The sequence below is a fragment of the Rhamphochromis sp. 'chilingali' genome (genome assembly GCF_963969265.1).
Source record: "Rhamphochromis sp. 'chilingali' genome assembly, chromosome: 14".
Classification (NCBI taxonomy): domain Eukaryota; kingdom Metazoa; phylum Chordata; class Actinopteri; order Cichliformes; family Cichlidae; genus Rhamphochromis; species Rhamphochromis sp. 'chilingali'.
In genome coordinates, this window is record NC_137941.1 from 66,944 (window position 1) to 88,434 (window position 21,491).

Consider the following 21,491-nt stretch of genomic DNA (forward strand, 5'->3'; position numbering starts at 1 on the left):
TCAGGAGGATGTAGCCCATGAATTTGGATACCCCCAAAGTGTCACGGTAAAGTGGCAGTTCATGAGAGGCTGACTAAAAGTCTGTTTTATAAATGTTATTCTAGAATTTTTCCAGTGTTTTTTTAAGACTTGAATTTTATTAGATTTTTTACAAGAAACAGAAAAAAAATAGAAGGGACATTCCACTCCTTAAGACAGTTAAAATAGCAAATGTGTTGAAGATGCGTACACCATCTCAACAAAAACAGAGTGCAAAATATAACATAAATAAATAACGATGCCAATAGTTCACATAAACCCGATTACAGCTGTTGTAATTAATCACGAGCTTAACTACTTAAGCCAGATACATCACTGACCTGTATATGAAAAATTTATCAGTTTAATCATCCGATCTCAAATTTTTCCAGTGTTTAAATAAATGATTAAGAAGTAAACGCTATTCCTGATGTCAGATAAACACTCAATTTTTCACTTTATTTGACAAGTTCAGAAACACGTGATGTTCGATGTCTTTACAACAACCTGTGAATCACTTCAGTATCACTTTGTTCTTACAGCACATTATGAACATAGTTATGATAAACACTTTCATTAGCAGCACGTAAACATTACCAATACATCAATAAACACTTACAAACAGATGTGCTTTAGTTTGCTTTCAATACTGAATAATGTTGGAGATGTAAAGTGACCACAAACACTGCAGAAAACATGATGTTCTGATTGGCTGACATCATGCCACTAACTTCCTGTTCACAACATCTGCCATCAGCTGATCGTGTCACTTTGAAGCTGTCATTCATCAGCCTCGCCGCTCTGTAAACTTACTACAGATTCACAACAACAACCACAACACTAACACACGCACAAACACACTGACACATGATCATTTCCAGCTGGGTGACAAAAGTAACATACACATTTTTCACTTTAAGCTAATAAATAAACAGTAAAATAAACTCCTTAAATTACATTTCAGTAATAAACACATTAAAAACACACAATCAATATCTGCAATCCAACACTGTCGTCAGGAAAACAAGTTTTAAATTCATTTTTTAAAAAAAGAAAAAAAGAAAAACTTTCGATCATGTTCCTGGAATTTCCTGAATTTTATTCCTCTAGCAGCGTCTTTTAAAGCTGCAATCATATTTATGGTTTAAAAACTCATATAATCAAAAGTTGTAACACTTTGAAATTTTTATTTCAAAATGAAAAAAAAAATGTGAGAAACATTTGTTTCATTAAAAAAAAAAGATTTGAGGTTTTTAATGCATCAACATAAACAAGGCTCTAGAGTGTGACATGCGACCTAACTTCTCAGTGGTGTGACTAAAAGAATCCTAGGTCGCACCGGTGCAACCAGTCATTCAAGTAAAGAAAACATCACACATTATGCCTGTATCGTGGTCTAAACCAATCAGAGATAGTGAGGGGCAGGAGCTCTCTGATTGGTCATGGTCCAGATGTAAGCCTGTGTGTGTACATTTGAAGGTGCAGGCAGATAGACAGAGGTGAGCAGCCTAGACCTGATAGAAGTGGCTGTAGTTGTGGGTAATGAGAAAAGATGAAAAGAACGATTGATAACTGTTTCGTTAAGGCCTGATCCCTCTGAAATTCATAGCGAGTGCTCTGACACGGAGCCATCAACCTCTCAGGTTATGTCTAACACTGGTTCAGAGACGGCATCAGATAATGAGCCACATACGATGGACTCAGAGCCCACTGACAGTAAAGGCGTAAAGTGTATACGTTGGGAAGAGAGCGGCTTGACCAGTTTCCCTGGCTAAGATACAGTAAAGCTGACAACATGACGCACTGCATTTACTGCAGTGAGTGTGGAGAAACTGTGGCCAGCAATACTGCATTTGTGACTGCAGCTAATACGTTTCAAAAAGAAACGCTGAAAAAGCAGTGCATTCAGAAAACACATTATATGCTGCGATAAATGCACTGGCTTCTCCCCACTGCCTTTCAGCGGCAGCAAACAGGTCGTCACAGGAGGCCGATGTGATGATTAAGTTTAACATTGCCTACGATATTCCCAAAGAAGATGTTCCGTTCACTAAGTTCAAGTCCAAAATAATTCTTCACAAGAAAAATGTCTTGAAGGTAAACCCCATGTACAGTAATGATGTCACGTGTGCCCGGGTTACAGGTGTCATCACAGACACATGGGGAAAAAGGGGGAAAAGGCCAGATTACAGGACATCTGAGGGCCATGTGACTGTAATGGGGGAGGGTCCATAAGATATAAAGCTGTTCAGATACTGAGATGTTCATTTTGAAGCCTGTCAGGCACTTTCAGGTCTTTGTAATTTACATTTTCTTTTTATTGAATATATCTTGAGATGTTTTAAGTTTAAATTTCAGCTCAGTGAAGCACTTTAAACAATTTTTTCAGTAACTTGTCTTTCTTGTAGAAATGTGCTCCAAACAAAGAACTTTGTGTTGACAGGTGGTGGTGCACCTAAGGAAAAAAAGTTAGGTGCACCAGGCAACTGTGGCAAAAAGTTAGTCTACAGCCCTGACTGATTTTAGTATCATTGTTATGTGTGTTTTTATTTGTGTGACCCCTCCCACCAGAGAATGTGGGTGTGGGTTTTTCTCTCTCCTCCCTCCCAGGGTCCTGTGTGGGTATATCTTGACAGCCGAGTTGTTTGCTTGGATTCCTGTTCCCAGACTGGACAACAAGCTGTGTGTTTCTGATGGTAACTTTTGAGTGTTCTCTGTGTGAAACTCCTGAGTCAAAAAGTTCATTAGTGAGTAAAGTGAGTGAACTTGTGTGTGTGGCGTTGTGAGACCTAATCAAGCTCTTTGTAAATAGTTATTAATAGTTTTGTAAATTAGACAACCTGGAGTATTCTTTCACTATATGTTAAACACGGCAGCAGCCTGATATGAATGAGAAGCCTTTTCTGTTGAAATCTGTTTTCTCTTGTTTGAGTAGGACCTTGGGTTAGAAATCTATCTGTTGTTTGACTTTCATATTGGGCAGGGAACATTAGGGACCTTTATTTTGGCGTGGCTCACTGCCGAAGTCAACAAACGGCTGCGTAGAGTTTAGACTGCTAAAAGTTTTTGTCCTTGGGTGGAGTTGGAATCAGGGAGCAGCATTTCCAGATTACCTAGGTTTGGAGAATAACACTTTTTAAAGATAATAAACTATTTTTTAATTTAATTTCAAACGAGGAATTCTGCACCTCTGTGAAAAATCTGTTTGCTTTAAATCTGAGAGTTGAATGTCTTAAACATGATGAGTAAACACTGACAGGTTTACAGACTCAGATTCAGACTCAGGTTTAGCTCACAGCTAAAGGCAACCAGATGCAGCGACCAGGCAGAACTGATCCGAGAGCATCCTTCCTCTCTTTCTCCACTGTGCTGTGTAATAAAGGCAACAGAGACCCCAAAATCTAAAAATGTCATTTAGTTAAAAAAAAAAAAAAAGAAGATACTAACTTTTCTTAGCGGTAATTCTTTGAAGATATTTGATTGTTTGAGAATAAAGAACAACAACAAAAATTCAGAAAACAGTCAGAGAGAGCACCTGCGTTAGGGTGGAATGTTTGTTAAGCTGGCAAGGCTGTTAAGGTGGATTGTTTAAGGTGGAATGGCTGTTAAGGCAGAACATTGTGGGGTGTGGTTCCAGTATAGGCAGAGTGGTGAAAACAGGAGAGTTCAAAGATCCACAGAAAAGGAAACTGATCCAGAGTCATCTGCTACCTGTGAAGAATGGGAGTGATTAAAAAAATGACGACTCAGAAAGAAGTTAACAAACTGACTGATTAAACAGTTAATTCAGGGTTTCAACATTAAATATTAAACATACTCTGACCCGGGAGAAAGAGTTTGTTCCTATTCAGTTTTCTCAGACTTTTTATCAGTGTAGATAAAATAATTATAGCGAGTGACTTTAATATCCATGTAGATATGTGCTCTCTTTCCCAGCACCCTGGCATAGACTTTCCTGGGAGGGCAAAGATGGGAACCACCAAAACAGCTCTACAGCATCCAGAGCCTTCAGGAACTTAGGCCAAACTTCTTCCACCCCAGGACTTCTGCAACCATGGAGTTGTTTAAGTGGCCTCACTCCCGGTGATTGACAATTTGCCCCCCCTTGTACACAGACTCTGCTTTTTCATACAGATGACATGTCAGTAGAATTAAAAAGGCTTTCAGCACGGCCTCTCCGAATTCCACCTAAACCCAGGTTTTTGCTTCGGCTACTGCCTGACCCATGGTCCTCTTGGCCTGTCGTTACCTATCCCCACCAGTGAAGTGACATTCCATGTCCCAATTGCTAGTCTTGATAGCCTGGGATTAGTCCATCAGGGTTTTCTAAAAACCTTAAAAACATGATATCTAACCAGATACTTTAAATGGCGTTACCTTGGCCTCCAATAACACTGTGAGGAATCCAATTAATCTTGGATTGATGTGATGGCAGCGTGCTACTTCGGCTCCTAAAACAGGTGCATTATTTTGTTTTTTGTTTGCTTTTCTATTGATTCTGCCCCCTATTACACAACATGTGTGTGAAAGATACAAAGACTCTCATACACCCGCTACGCTCTTCTGGAATATCAATGTGAGATTTAAAACTCTACCCGAAGATCCTCTAACAAAAGAATACAATACAACTTTATTTATAGAGCACATTTAAAAACCAATGGTATACCAAAGTGCTTCACATAAAAGACAGAAAATAAGACAGAAATATTATAAACATTATAGGACCATAACAAAATACCAAGTATGCTAACAGGTCAGTGTTACTAATACACAGGAATGGCATAAAATGCATATCAAGTAAAACATGTTAAAAGCACAAAACCACAAAAGATATGTATAAAAGGTAAAATAGAGTAAGTCTAGGGATCAGATGCAGGCATTAACAAGCAGGAAAGGCAAGGTTAAATAAATAGGTTTTTAACTGTGATTTAAATGATTGGATAGAGTCAGACGCGCAGATAACAATAGGAAGGTTATTCCATAAATGTGGTGCAGCCAAGGCAAACGCACGGTCTGTGTTGTTGATAATTTTAAAAGTAAGCAGCAGTATTTTAAATTGGATGCAGTATTTAATGGGTAGGCAGTGCAGGTCAGCTAGAACAGGGGTAATAGATTCAAACCTCCCAGTTCCAGAAGGTCACAAAGGCTTTTCCAGGTCCTTATGCAGAACATAATGCCTAGCCTTAGAAATGACACGCAGTTGGTAGAAACTAGATCTAACTACAGCGGACACTTGTTTATCAATTGCTAACAGTGTCAGAGAGGGAGCTGGCAAGGGAACCAAAGGCATCGTGAAATTGTCCGCGAGGAATATTACTATCAAATACAACGATTTCAGTTTTATTATCATTTAAGATATGTCACGGTCCTGGGTCTGTGACCCAGTGTTTTCTGTTCTGTATTGTTAATCTTTGATTTCTTGATGTATCTTTGTTTATTCTTACGTTTTGGTTCTGTGTATCCCCTCTATTGTAGTCAGGTCTGTGTTAAGCCCGCGTCTCTGAGTCTGTCTTTGCGTGTGTGAGTTTCCTGTTTTACTTTGAAGGTCTTTGTCTCATGTGAGGGTGTTCAATTTACGTCTCCCTGTCTCATCAGCTCTGATTTTTCCCATGTGTGTTCCTCTCCTGACTCCCATCCCTTGATTACTGCTGTGTGTATTTAAGCCCTGTGTGTTATCCTGCCTGTTGCTGGTTCGTCTGTGTTATCTCCCTACGTCATCCTATGTTTTTCTCTCCATGTCTCCCTGCATCTGGCTTCAGAGCCTTGACAAGATAAGAGAGTTTCCTAAGAGCCACTCTTTGACCTGACACATTCACTCTTGAAAGCAGTGCAGAGACAGAGCAGGATCATCAGCTAGTTCAATGTAGATCTGTATATCGTCAGCATAACAGTGAAAAGCGATATTGTATTTCTCAAAGATTGCACCTAGAGGGAGCATATACAGCGAGAAAAGAATAGGGCCCAGCACAGATCCTTGAGGCACTCCACAGCAGACAGGTGCAGCGGAGGAAGAGCAGGTGCCCAGGTTGACCGAGAAGGACCTATTGGAGAGCGACCGTGGCTCAGGGGGTTGGGAAGCGCATCTGTAACCGGAAGGTTGCCGGTTCGATCCCCGGGCTCTCTGTCCTGGCCGTTGTGTTCTTGGGCAAGACACTTCGCCTACTGGTGTTGGCCAGAGGGGCCGATGGTGCGATATGGCAGCCTCGCTTCTGTCAGTCTGCCCCAGGGCAGCTGTGGCTACAACCGTAGCTTGCATCCACCAGTGTGTGAATGCGAGAGTGAATGAATAGTGGCATTGTAAAGTGCTTTGGGCTATACAGGGAGTGCAGAATTATTAGGCAAATGAGTATTTTGTCCACATCATCCTCTTCATGCATGTTGCCTTACTCCAAGCTGTATAGGCTTGAAAGCCTACTACCAATTAAGCATATTAGGTGATGTGCATCTCTGTAATGAGAAGGTCTAATGACATCAACACCCTATATCAGGTGTGCATAATTATTAGGCAACGTCCTTTCCTTTGGCAAAATGGGTCAAAAGAAGGACTTGACAGGCACAGAATAGTCAAAAATAGTGAGATATCTTGCAGAGGGATGCAGCAGTCTCATAATTGCAAAGCTTCTGAAGCGTGATCATCGAACAATCAAGCGTTTCATTCAAAATAGTCAACAGGGTCGCAAGAAGCATGTGGAAAAACCAAGGCGCAAAATAACTGCCCATGAACTGAGAAAAGTCAAGCGTGCAGCTGCCAAGATGCCACTTGCCACCAGTTTGGCCATATTTCAGAGCTGCAACATCACTGGAGTGCCCAAAAGCACAAGGTGTGCAATACTCAGAGACATGGCCAAGGTAAGAAAGGCTGAAAGACGACCACTACTGAACAAGACACACAAGCTGAAACGTCAAGACTGGGCCAAGAAACATCTCAAGACTGGTTTTTCTAAGGTTTTATGAACTGATGAAATGAGAGTGAGTCTTGATGGGCCAGATGGATGGGCCCGTGGCTGGATTGGTAAAGGGCAGAGAGCTCCAGTCCCACTCAGACGCCAGCAAGGTGGAGGTGGAGTACTGGTTTGGGCTGGTATCATCAAAGATGAGCTTGTGGGGCCTTTTTGGGTTGAGGATTGAGTCAAGCTCAACTCCCAGTCCTACTGCCAGTTTCTGGAAGACACCTTCTTCAAGCAGTGGTACAGGAAGAAGTCTGCATCCTTCAAGAAAAACATGATTTTCATGCAGGACAATGCTCCATCACACGCGTCCAAGTACTCCACAGCGTGGCTGGCAAGAAAGGGTATAAAAGAAGAAAAACTAATGACATGGCCTCCTTGTTCACCTGATCTGAACCCCATTGAGAACCTGTGGTCCATCATCAAATGTGAGATTTACAAGGAGGGAAAACAGTACACCTCTCTGAACAGTGTCTGGGAGGCTGTGGTTGCTGCTGCACACAATGTTGATGGTGAACAGATCAAAACACTGACAGAATCCATGGATGGCAGGCTTTTGAGTGTCTTTGCAAAGAAAGGTGGCTATATTGGTCGCTGGTTTGTTTTTGTTTTGTTTTTGAATGTCAGAAATGTATATTTGTGAATGTGGAGATGTTATATTGGTTTCACTGGTAAAAATAAGTAATTGAAATGGGTATATATTTGTTTTTTGTTAAGTTGCCTAATAATTCTGCACAGTAATAGTCACCTGCACACACAGATATCCCCCTAAAATAGCTAAAACTAAAAACAAACTAAAAACTACTTCCAAAAACATTCAGCTTTGATATTAATGAGTTTTTTGGGTTCATTGAAAACATGGTTGTTGTTCAATAATAAAATTATTCCTCAAAAATACAACTTGCCTAATAATTCTGCACTCCCTGTATAAATCCAATCCATTATTATTATGCTCAAGCCTCGCTAACAACATGCTGTGATCGACCATTTCAAATGCCGAGGATAAATCCAATAGAACTAGGACCGCAGCGCATCCAGTATCAGCAATTAGAAGATCATTTAGGACTCTAAGCAAAGCTGTTTCGGTGCTATGACGTGGTTTAAAGGCAGACTGGAATTTATCAATAATGTCATTCGCATCCAAATACGACAGGAGTTGTGAAAAAACTATCCTCTCGAGAATTTTAGACAGGAATGGGAGCTCGGCCTGCAATTAACATAATCATTATAATCAAGGTTCCTTTTTTTAAGACCAGGCTGGACTACGGCATGTTTAAAAGCTGACGGGTCGATATACCTATACTATGCAAGATGGGAGGATATATATAGGATTAGTATTATTCAGTTGCTCAACTAATCGCTTAAGAGTAAGGAGTGACACGGGCTCAAACTGATGGAAGGTTGATGAACAACCAGGAGAAGAAACAGGGCTCGACACTAAAGGAAGCGAGGACTTAAGAGAAGAAACTTTATCTCCGGAGGAGGGGAGAAAGCGTAGACTATCCTGGCCAGCATTTGGATAATCCGTAGCCCTTGCTTTAAGGTAAGCCTTGAGGCGGACGCGAAGAACACTCCTATTACCCCGTTTCCTGTAACGTTTCTTGTGCAGGTTGGGAAGGGGTAGGCAGGAAATACTGGTGGAGTCTAGCCGTAACAGGGTGGCGTCACCCAGGTTCAGTGTTGGGAAGGTTACTTTTAAAATGTATTCCACTACAGATTACAGAATACATGCCCCAAAATGTATTTTGTAATGTATTCTATTACGTTACTCAATGAGAGTAACATATTCTGAATACTTTGGATTTCTTAATATATTATCATGCTTTTTACAACTACATGAATGTACTATTGCTGTGTGATTTATTACTGTTACTGAAGGTCCGCGGCTCCAAACCGTAGTAAAGGGACCTCTGACTAATATGTCGGGTTCCGTGTTGGGCTCGTAGCCGAAAAATAGCTTTACTTTGTTCTCTGGGTCAAGTTTTAGACAGAGAGAGGCGTTGAAAGGCTGCTCCAACGGAACTTATTGTTTCGGAGGAAAACGCGAACAGTGTACAGTTAAGTCTTAATAGCTTACTTACAACTGGGCTCGTCAGGCTCTCTGTTTGGCTGCAGTGGTTATTATTATATGCTATATATGCTATAATAATATGTGCTTCCAGCTCCTGTTTCTGCTCGATGACAACTCGTACTTTTCTACTCTCCTTTTTCTCCCTCCTCGCGCTCACAGACACATAACGTGTATAGCAGTCCATTCTCCCTGCAGCACGGACTACACTGCCCATGAGGCTACATTATTTAGGGCGATGCCTGTAGCATTCTGCCTATTAGCTTAGCACAACAACAAAAAGGTGCTCTCTCACCCAGGAAACACAGAGAGAGCGTTACCCTGTAACCATGGCAACCGTAACGCTGCCGCCTGGAACAACAAAACAAACAAAACCCAAACAGTCCTGACCCGCGATAATATGAAACAGGAAAATACCCTTGTGTAATCCATTTATTTCAACAAAGTAACTGTATTCTAAATACCACCTTTTTAAACGGTAACTGTAACGGATACAGTTACTCATATTTTGTATTTTAAATACGTAACGCGGTAAATGTATTCCGTTACTCCCCAACACTGCCCAGGTTCCAATATGGATCCGAGCAATGCGAGTAAGAGAATTGGAGATTTAAAAGCGTTTGTCTGTCGTCCATTACTGTATATAGTAACTATTAAGTCTAATATACCCTAGTAAGCTATAGTACTTTTTCCTTAGGGAACCATCTGTGCAGTCTGCAGTTCTGTTGAAGAAAGATGATGAATCTATTTAATTACTCTTCAAAATTAATTTATTTCTGTGTATTTTTTTTCCACACTGCATCAAATTAAAGTTGATTACGTCGATTAAGCATCATGAGGTGGAGGGTGGTTCCCTATTTTTTGGGGTTTTTTGCTGGGAGTTTTAGAACCCTATTAGTTAGGTTGCTTACTCTTTAAAACACCAGAACAGGGAGGATGGAGCAGGTTTAAGTTTATTAGATTGATCAGTTTTGCTGAACTATGAAATATTTTGGGTGCAGTGCATTTTTTGCATAAAGGTATAACAGAATAGCTTTAGTGTTTTTTTTAACTTGAGTATGAACTTATACAAAAAGCAGCAAGATATTAAAAAAAGTTTTATTGATTAAAAAACACACTACATCGGATTCATATCGGTATTGGCAGATATCCAAATTTATGATATCGGTATCGGTATCGTGCCATCTCTAATTGCAACATGGCATTTGGTTCTTCTAACTAAAATAGGAAAATAGGAACATAAACAGTGGCATCTACGCCAGGCCTGGCCCACATCTGGATGACATACCACTTACCATGCCAGAAGTCAACCAGCAGGCCCGGCTTGATACCAGATCCGGGCCAGACCTGCTTGCTATGTGGGTGTTGGCTGCTGGGGGACTCCCATGATGCACTGGGTGTTTCTTCTTCAGTCAGCTTTTTCACTCACTATGTGTTTATACACCTCTCTGCATTTAATCATTAGTTATTATTAATCTCTGGCTCTCTCCCACAGCATGTCTTTTATCCTGTTTTCCTCCACTCAAATATACAGTAGAAAAGCTCCCAAGCATTTTATTTAATGAGCTGTAATAAAACAGATCAGTTTGACAAGCAGTGCTGACAGAAATAAAGTTGTGGCTGAAGCTTTGTAGTTGTGTGCCATGGTTTCTGAGGTGTGACTCACCTGGAGCCTACTTGCTGCTGCTGTTCTGGTGGAGATGTTGCTGAGGTTGGTGTCGGGGGGGTTGGTGTTGTGGGCTGGACCCTGCACCCCCTCCTCTGATGGTAGGTCGGATAGCATGGGAGAAGGACGGATTCTGATGGTGCTGATGACCGGCTCTTATTGGCTTGGCTATATGAATGCAGGTAACAGGTGAGTTTAGGTAAAGACAAACAGCCTATCACATCACATATCAGACTTGGCTTGTTTTAAGTTATCTTCTCACCAATCTGAGCCGAGTGTCCTTTCCTGAACAGGTTTTTGGACCGCACAGCCTCTTTGATGCGGTCAACTTCCTGTTGGTAGCGTTTGCGATCCCTCACGGCTGACTCTTTTGCATTTTTCAGAGCAGTTTCCAGAGCTTTCACTCGCTCCGCTGTAGCCCGGAGACGCTTCTCCAATTTGGGCAGCTCACAGCGGAGCTCAGCGTTATCCCGAACCAGCTGGAGGAAACAGCTACTGTCAGTTATGTGACTTGAAAGCGTGTTTGTTTATCCACCTTGAGGAATCCCCAGTAAAACACTTCTTTCTTTAATTATTATTTATTAAAGCAGGCGATGAATGATTACATGTTATCATGTACATGGATCCCCTTTGTTCAGAAGACCACAGGCTGTAAAGTTGCAGATCAGAGTTCCTCAACTTATCAGTATACAAAGTTTTATATGAGACTGTGCATCTATCTGATTGATTAAAATTGATGGGGAGAAATCATAGTTTACACTTAATTCTCCCATCGTCGGTGCCTCGGGCTGGTCCCAGCTTCTCAGCAATCTGCCTTGTCCAATCCAGGGGAGCAGCACCTACAAACTCTGCTAAACATGTACTAAGTGCTTTTCCCTATTCACTCACCTTTCACCTAACAGCCTGTTGTCTTAGTGACCGTGAAAGCAACCCTGACTGAGACGCCAGATGTTGTTTTGTCTCAAGCGGTCCCTAGTGGAGTGTTGGGCAAGTTAATTTGAAAAAGTAATTAATTACAGTTACTAGTTACTTCTTCAAAAAAGTAACTGAGTTAGTAACTGAGTTACAAGATTCTAAAAGTAATTAATTACTTGGAAAGTAACTATTCTGTTACTTTAAAAAAAAGTGTTTAACCCTCCGGGGTCCAGGGTATAATTGGCCATTTTTAACTACTTTTGATGTTTCCTCCACATCTCACCTTTAAAAACTATTTACTTTGCCTTGTTTGGTATCATCCTTTTCAGCACAACCTCACGTGTCTGAATTTACAGTTACGTTTTCATTTTGACATACTGTATTAACACAATTGATCTAAAATCAGACAAAAAACATAAAATCCGAGTAGAAAAAGTTATATTTTTTACTGTAACAACCACAAACATGTTTAATGAATCATATTTCATAACTTTAAATGCAAATATAAATCGTCAATTTTAAAATCATATGCACAAGTTTTCCAAACAACAAAGTTATTTGCATCCATTTACCTTTTACCTTTTTTAAATAACCATTTCAAACTGTTTACAGAACAATCAGCCATTCTTGAATAAGATGCCACAAATTATTTGTGCCACTCCAAAAAAATAATTTCTGTCCACTATAAAGGAGAACATCACAGCCTGATACCTGCAGGTCTGACAGCAGCAGGTGTATCACTCCTGTTTCTACCTGGAGACAGCAGTCGCCTCATTGTTCTGACACACAACACAAAACTATCCACAACACACTAACTACACAAGACAACACACTAACTACACAAGACAACACATTAACTACACACTCCAAACACGCTAAACGTCACAAATCTCTCACATCTCAAAACTCGCTCTCTCTCTCTCTCTCTCTTGCCGCCACTCCTAAAACTTCCCCTGTTTTGGGTTTTTTTTGGGGGGGGGGTTTGCTCATAAGCAGAGAGTGCTTGCTGCGCTGTCCTTAGACAGTGAATGTGAAGAAACTATTGAGGAAAAAACACGCGTATATATTGTTTATCATGAGTCTGGTTTTATGTGGCCTATCAACACAATTTAAAAACTGGTATATACAGAGGTGGGTAGGGTTTGGGTTAGGGTTAACCCTAACCCTATTTACTCAGTTACATTTACTTAAGTTTTTGAAAAAAAATTTACTTTTAAAGTACCTTTCTTGCACGATATGTTTTACTTTTACTTGAGTACATTTGTGAAGAAGAAACGGTACTTTTACTCCGCTACATTTGCAAAATTTGACTCGTTACTTTTTAAAAAAATAATTAGTTTAACACATTAGATAACATGCCGCCAGTGGAGTTTCCGGTAACTTTTTTATCAATCAGATGTGGCCATTCAGTCAGTGTTGCCAACTTAGCGACTTTGTCGCTATATTTAGCGGGTTTTCAGAGCCCCTTAGCGACTTTTTTTCTAAAAAGCGACTAGCGACAAATCTGGCAACTTTTTCTGGTGTTATTGGAGACTTATTTATGACAACTTTTTGACGTGAAAGGGCGTGTTGCTCTTACTCTCAACAAGCAGCGGGTGCTGCCGTGGGCACCTCACCTGTGCTAAAGCGCTCACGGGCGGAGGATAGTCCTCCCCCAGCTGCAGGAGATGTTCACACCTATGCGTCCAAACTGCAAATGAATCGCGCATGAGCGAAGCCGCTGCTTCCTCACTGACTGTAACGCAGTTCTTCTTTTACTGTTATGCTGTTTTGTGGATCACAAGGTTTAAAACTACTTATAAACACACATACACACACACACATAAAGTAACTCCACCAGAGCGCCTATTTCGGGTCACTTTTGCCGGTCGAAGCCCGGATAAAGGAACAGGGTTGGAATTGTGACATTAAAAAAAATTGCTAAAAGAAATTTAATTTGTAGTTCTAAATAAATTCTAAATGCATTTAGGATGTTTTTTGCTCACTTTGTGTCTCTTCCATGATGTTATTTCTCTCTCCAACAGCGTAGGTTACAATTATATTAGCATGACCAATTATGCAAATTAGGTGATGACGTCATTTAGCGACCTCTAGCGACTTTTAGGACAGCCAATAGCGATTTTCCTTGCTGAGGAGTTGACATGACCAGTCATGACCAGTTTGAAACTGTGGCGGGCAGAGCGGCCCAAGCGTTTCAAAGTAGCGGACACACAGAAAGAAGAAACATGAAAACATGGCAGAGCCAGTCGTCTACGCTACAGCTGAAGAGGATGAACAGCATTTTCCTCATATACAAAGAATGTTTCTCTTAAAAGCAGCACAAAAGAACAGCTATGTCTTCAGCGTCGGTGTCTTCAGTGAGAGCCAAAACAAACTAACTTTTCAGCGTGAAAAAAACTCAGCTCGTGTAACCTGAGGAAACGGTAAGTTTTCTCTAAATATCTTTTTAGCTGTGGTTAGCTGGATGTCAGTCTTATGTTACAGCAGCTGTGTCGAGCTCAAGCTGCGAGTCATATTTTCGGCGCTACGTTGTAGAGAGACAAGTTTGTGGGTGTTTTGTGCAGCTTCAGCTGTCTTTTTAACTGCTCACTGGTCAGCTAGCGTGAGCTATAAGCTAACAGCTAGCCTGTTTAATGACGCTAGAGTTCCACGCACATGCAAACAGCTCGTCTCTACTGCTTTAACTGTTAAAACAGAAGGCAATACTGCAGCTGACAGGGTTTATTATGTGAAGCAGCAGCTTGTTTAGTTTAAACAGTCTGCATTAAGCTGGGCAAACACTGTGCGATTTTTTCCCGTCGCATTATTCAGCTCCTGCTCAAACTGTACAATTGAATTGCAGGGGTTAGAAGTTCATAGGTCACGATGTAGGGTCTCACACGGCCTGATGCTCTGATGCGACCTGAGTGCTCAAACTGTGCGTCCATAACATGAAGCTTATCATACAAAATCTGTCTCTCGCTCTCCCTCTCTCCGTCTTACAGACACACACACACACACACACACACACCACTGTCAACTTTGCTAAATTACTAATGAAAAACATTGACCAGGCAACTGTGATTGAGCAGCAATGTCCATCCAACTCTTTTCATGGTTGTTGTAGTCGTCACAATTTTGTGAGGTCACATTGAAAAGCCTTGGATACGGAAGCGTAGAGCTGCCACCCAGCCAAAAGAAAAATAGAAAAGTATATTGTTCTAACAATATACCTTTCACGTTTGAACAATATAATATCACGTTATTACAAAATACATAATTATCACGTTCGTACAATATAAATATTATATAGGCTACATCGCAGCTCCAGTCACGCTTCCATCACCGTCTTTCGTCTTTTCCCAGAGTAACAGCCAAACAGGAGGATCTATTGGCTAGCACTGCTTAGCCTTGCACGCATTCTTATTTTAAACTTAATCTGGAATTCATTGCAAACTGTTTGTGCGGGATATGAATGACAGGATTTTGTTTTTCAACAAGAGTTAGTAAAAAACATCTCCAAAAATTAATATAAAGTTTACAGCATATCTTGTCACTGGAAATTGTTTGCACTGTTTATATGTTTATATTATTTACTGTAGGTATTGGTGAAAAAAAGCTTTATGTTGTGAAAAACTGAAATCTGGAAAAAATTTTGTTGATGTTTTTACATATATTCCTGTTGAAAATACTAAAATTTGTATATTTATTTTTGTTTGTCTGATAGCATTTATTTATAAAATAAATCAGACATTTCAAACAGTTACTCGCTACTTGAGTAGTTTTTTCACCAAGTACTTTTTTACTCTTACTTGAGTAACATTTTTGAAGACTACTTTTCACTTTTACTTGAGTAATAATATTTTAAAGTAATGCTACTCTTACTTAAGTACAATTTTTGGACACTCGACCCACCTCTGGGTATATGTCACCTTGTTGCTTTGTCTTTAAGTGGTCATGTGATTGGCTTACCACGACTACTTTATTCTTCCTCAGTCAAACAGCAGCACTCGTGCGATTGTTTTGCACCCTAAGCTGCAGGTGTTGTGAGAAAAAGTGATCATCAGGCAGAAAGTGATTGCTGTCAGCGGGAACGTGCGGAGCTGCTGAAAGCTGTAGCGCCCACATTACTTACAGCTATTTCCATGCAACTGATATAAGATGTGGTCAACTGAACACAGCTTCAACCGTCTGTTTGTTGAAAAATAGTAACGCCACCGCATTTTCTTGTTAGTAACGGTAACTGCGTTACGATAGAAATAGTAATTAGTTAGATTAGTCGTTACTGAAAAAATTAACGGCGTTACTTGTAATCACATGCCGTTATTCCCATCACTGCCTAAGTCTCCACCTTATCATAGGACTTAGTGTCCCTTCACCTGGAAGCTTCTACACTGTCTACACGTCTAAATTCTTAGGCTTTTATGCACTATTATACCTGAGAGACTGCTTCTCATTCACATGGTCACACAGAGGATCACAGCTGGAGACACAAGCTTCACTGCAGGATCTGTACTCTGTCATATTTCAAGAAATAATTGCCAACAAACACAACATCAGCAAACATCCAATCACAGAGTGACCTGTCAATGACAGACCCACACTAAAGATCCTGGTTTTAAAAACTGAAACACAAACTTCCAATGGGGGAGACACCAGTTGAGGGTGACCCTGTGGGTAGGGCTTAGAGACTAGGTGAGATCACTCACCTGCTTGTGGACCCTGCTGAGCTGCTCCAAGTTATTTTCTAAGAAGACGATCCTCTGTCTCTGAGCCAAACTGCCACCAGCCTCATCGCTGTCATTCTCTGAACTCTGATCATGACAATAACACATGAGACTTTATCACTGGACGGACACACACACACACACACACACACACACTGATCCCTAAAACTCCTCACAAAATGGACTGAGGCAGATCAGTTAGGTTAACATCAGTGGAAATGCAATGTCGCAATGGTACTCTTTAAACTTTATTAAATTTGAATGTAAATAAGCTGGAAAATGATAAATGAGCTTATTGTAAACCTGGAGCAGCGACACCATTCAAAGCAGGAAGTGACATCAGCAATTGTGTGACGAATCAAAGCTCTGCTGCTCTGAATCTCAAAGTAAAGCTACTTTTTATTCTTACATTCTTGATTCGAGCTCCGATGTCGTCGATGAAGAGTTTGCGAAGGTCGTTGAGCATCTGCAGCTCTTTGGCCTGTTGGAGGAAACAGAGACTCAGCTGGTCTCACATCAGCAGTAAGACATTTTGGACTTTATCATTTTGCTTCTGTACATCATCACAGAGGAAACCAAGAATCCAGCATGTGACTGAAGAGTAGACTTTCAGACGTTTAACAAAAGTATACCCAGGAACTAAACACTACTCACCCTGTCCACAGCAGCACCATTTGTGGTGAGGTCTGTGTGGTGATCTTTGCCGGGCCTCCTGAAATCACTCTCTTTCATTTTGTCCACATTGATTGTGACTTTTGGATCTACACCTGACTTCAAGCTGCTTCATGTCCTTTCTGTAAACGGACTAAACGCCGTAACTGATGGGACCGAGCACTGACATGTCATCTGGAAACCACAATGTGGTTGGTGCTGGATCTGACTGTACAGTCATGTGTAAACAGTCTAAACAGCAGCGAGCTCAGGACACACCCCTGAGGTGTGCTGACTGAGATGGTTTTTCATCTGTGGCTGCCATTTTGAATCCAAAATCCTGCTCCTCACATACAAGGTCTTAAATAATCAGGCCCCATCTTATCTTAATGACCTTGTAGTACCATATCACCCTATTAGAGCACTTCGCTCTCGCTCTGCAGGCCTACTTGTTGTTCCTAGAGTATTTAAAAGTAGAATGGGAGGCAGAGCCTTCAGTTTTCAGGCCCCTCTTCTGTGGAACCAGCTTCCAGTTTGGATTCAGGAGACAGACACTATCTTACTTTCAAGATTAGGCTTCAGTCAATTCAAATCAGGATGTAGAACTCATGACTGTGAAAAGTCTCCCATTCTATTCACCTTCTCAGTTTTTGGAGTTTTTTGTCATAGCAACCTACATAGCACCGCATGCTAATGCTAACAACGCACTGAAGGAGCTACACCATCACATCAGCTCGCTTCAGAATAGGCACCTGGAAGGTTTTTAGGTAGTGGCTGGGGATTTTAACCACTTAAACCTGACAGACATCTTACCAAGGTTTTATCAGCATGTCACCATACCGACACGGGGAAATAACACGCTGGACCATGTTTATACCAACATGCGAGATGCATACAGAGCAGTACCCCGCCCCACCTCAGCCTCTCAGACCACATCTGTATTATGCTGGTCTCTGCCTACCATCCCCCACTACGACGCTCCAAACCACACTAAAAACCATCACTGTGTGCCCCAGTGACGGTGACTCTGCACAGGGTGGGGCCACTTGCCCCTCCCTTCCTTCCCTCCCCATCTCCGGCTGCCTCCCTCTTCCCGCTCCACCACAATCACCCACACATGCAAGGCCTTTGGGTAAAGGTGTGTCACCAGGGGTCAGGGGAGGCATCCCCCCCCCCCGTCCCCTTCTGGCCGCCTGTGCTTTAATTTTATCTCACAACTTAGACATTCACATTACTCACACTCTCATAACACATACATATAGGACCTTGGGGGCGGGCACGCTACACGGCATCCAGAAGACCAGCAGGGTGTACAACCTCACCCCTGGCGTCGTTGCCCACCTCTCAATCTGCCCCCCCCATTCTCTGTTGCCTGTAGGAGCGGGGGGGGGGGGGGGGGGGGGGGGGCTAGGAGGAGGAGTTGGCTGTCCGACTGGGGTCTGGAGTGTGGGGCCTCCCTGCTGCTGCGGAGTCGGGGCGGTCTGCTTCTCTCCACCCCAGGGAAAAGGGTAACACCACCTGGGTCTGGGTGCAGTTTCCCCCTCCAGGGGCAAGGGTACCTAGACCCGGGGCTTAGAGTACGCTTGGGGAGTGTGATCGTGTGTACAACGTCTCTTTATGTCTGTGTCCACGTTGGTTGAGTGTGGAGTAAGTGCATATGAGAGCATGAGGGTGGGGATGGATGTTTGTATCTGTGTGCCTGTATGTCTGTGTCTATATGTCAGGTTGGGTATCAGACGCCACCTCTCTGGGGACATCTCAGGCCCTCCAAGGTATGGAGGCCTATCTCCCCCCACCACTCCCCCTGCCAGTGGCAGACGCCCTCAGACATCGGTGCGTTGGTGGTTCTTTGTGTCCGGGGATGGGCGTCCAGGTACACACCGGCTCACTCCTTGGTGGCTGCTTGTCGGGGCCTGGGGCTCGCTCGGGCCCCTTCGGGGGTGGGGTGCCCTCGGCCTCTCGGCTGGGGCTCGGTCACTCAGGCGCAGCTGGCTGCCGGCGGAGCTCACGGGCACGTCACTGCAACCCCCTCTGGCTTCTGCTCCGTGGCTGCTGAGTGACCCCTCATCTGGGACTCTCCTCAGCTCTTTCTGGGACAGTGGCGCGGCTGCCCCTCTGTTGGTCTTCCTTGGTCTCTTGTGTTCTGGGGGCCTCTGGATGTCTGGAGTTTTGATCTCCTCCATACCTGCTTTATGCCCTGGAGGACGGGGCTGTGGCCCCCCACACCGTCTAGCAGATCATTACATGAAGGAACCTGTTAAATACAAGCGCGTCCATGCTCACAGGTGTACACACGGGTGATCACACCCACAAACTACACCCTTTTTGGCTCCTACCTCAAAGCACACTGTGCGCTGTTGATCTTACGTGCTGCACAATAATGTTTAATATTTACTGTTATATTCACATAGATCATCATGATGTTGTTTATTATGTTGCTCTCTTTTTTTGCTTGTTTTCTCTTTTTTCTTTCTCAACAGGTGATCCAGGTGATTGTATTTTTTGTCTGTTTTTTTTGTTGGTTTTTGTTTTTTGCCCTTTATCACCGTTCATCTTCCCCGCTGTTTTTTTTCCCCTCTTTCTTTCTCCCTTTTCTTTTCCCCAGTCAAGTCTGTCCCAAGTGTAGCAAGTGAAAATAAAATAAAATAAACAATAAAAGCAAAGGTAAATCAAATAGACCAACACGGCAAGGCTGGGATGGTCAATCTGGTAAAGTAAATCCGTTGGGCATCTTTCTTTGCCTTTAGACAATAATTCTGATGGCAAAAGAGCCAAACGGGACAGGCGGGAAAGAAAACAAAGAAGAAGTCCATGCCCTGCTGAAAGCCGCCTTCAGGTCTGGTGACGCACAGGAACTCAGGAGGGCTAGAAGAGAAATGACTGCAGGCGTCACGAGAGCCAAAGCCACATACACACAGGAGATAGACTGTTATTTTTCTTCCCAGGATCCACGCAGTATGTGGAGGGGTAAGTGCATCACTGACTACAAAACTAGGGATACACAATGCCCCAGGGATCCTTCTCTGCCTGAGGCTCTCGACCAGTTCTGCGCCCGCTTTGAGGATCCTAACACGAGTGTGCTAAGTCCCCTCCTGTTCACACTGCTCACCCAACCATCCAGGCTGTCATATTGTAAGGTTTGCAGCTGTGGTTGGTTGCATCACCAACAATGATGAGACCGGCTACAGGAAGGAGGTGGAACACTTAGAGGACTGGTGCAGGAAAAACAATCTCTGCTTAAATGAGAAGAAGATGAAGGAGATGATTGTGGACTTGAGGAGGGGAAGACACACACACACACACACACACCCCTGCACGTCGGAGGATCTGCAGTCGAAGTAGTACCCAGCTACAAGTACCTGGGTATGTACCTAGATAGCAACCTCATTTGGAAAAACACTTCCAGCCTGATCAGGAAGGCTCACCAGAGGCTCTACTTCCTGAGGCGGCTGAGATGTGCGAGACTTGAGAGCTCAGTCCTCATCTCCTTTTACAGATGTGCGGTGGAGAATGTTCTGTGCTCTGGCATCAACGTGTGGCACAGAAACTGCACTGAGGCAGAGAGGAAAGCTCTACACAGGGTGGACAGCCTTCGTCACGTCGCTGTGACGTAATCGGACTACAAATGCGTCCTCAGGAGGATGCAGCCCGTGAATTTGGACACAACCTATGTGTTAACAGACCTCTCTGCACTGAATCATATCTGTTATTAATCTCTGTCTCTCTTCCACAGCATGTCTTTATCCTGTTTTCCTTCTCTCACTCCAACCAGTCGCAGCAGATGGCCCCGCCCCTCCCTCAGCCTGGTTCTGTCGGAGGTTTCTTCCTGTTAAAAGTTTTTCCTTCCCACTGTCACCAAAGTGTTTGCTCATAGGGGGTCATATGATTGTTGGGGTTTTCTCTGTATGTATTATTGTGGGGTCTACCTTACAATATAAAGCGCCTTGAGGCGACTGTTGTTGTGATTTGGGGCTGTATAAATAAAGCTGAATTGAATTTTGTCAGGAAGCTGAGAACCCAGTTGCAGGTTGCAGTGTCCACACCTGGAAGCATCAGTGTCTCCACCAGCTGGTGTGGGATGATTGTGTTAAAAGTGGTTGAAGTCAGTGACTGTGGTGTTTTCCTCTCCAGGTGTGACAGCATAAGGTGGTGGGTGGTGGAGATGGATAGACTGGTTCTGTATGCAAATTGAAGGGTATCTGGGTTTATTGGGAGAATGTCCTTGATGTGCTACAAAAACAGCTGCTCAAAGCATTTACTCACAATTGGTTTGAGGGCCACAGGCCTAAAGTTATTTAAGCAGTTAAGTTATTGATTGCATGCATCAAGAAGACTGCAGAGTCCTGGCCTGACGAGGTGGCTCTTCTATGTTGTGCCATCCGCTTCACCAGAGGTTTTTTGGTTTCTCCGATTTATAAATCCTGGCAATCCCCCTGCACTTAACAGCGTACACTCTGTTACTCTGTTTGTGTCGGGGGACCCGATCCTTGGGGTGGACCAATTTCTGGCGCAACATGTTT

General features: G+C 42.7%; 1 protein-coding gene across 1 annotated transcript in view; it reads right to left on the reverse strand.

Moving 5' to 3' along the window:
- Positions 1-286: 286 nt before the first annotated feature.
- Positions 287-21,491, reverse strand: part of LOC308409953 (kinesin heavy chain-like) — a 53,854-nt gene continuing 32,649 nt past the window's right edge. The window contains exons 22-26 of the mRNA XM_080902946.1: positions 16,730-16,801; positions 16,303-16,407; positions 10,962-11,178; positions 10,700-10,867; positions 287-3,729 (exon numbers count right to left, since the gene is read on the reverse strand). Coding sequence (XP_080759072.1) covers positions 10,707-10,867; positions 10,962-11,178; positions 16,303-16,407; positions 16,730-16,801 — 555 coding nt within the window. The 3' untranslated portion in view covers positions 287-3,729; positions 10,700-10,706. The remainder of the gene's footprint in view (positions 3,730-10,699; positions 10,868-10,961; positions 11,179-16,302; positions 16,408-16,729; positions 16,802-21,491) is intronic.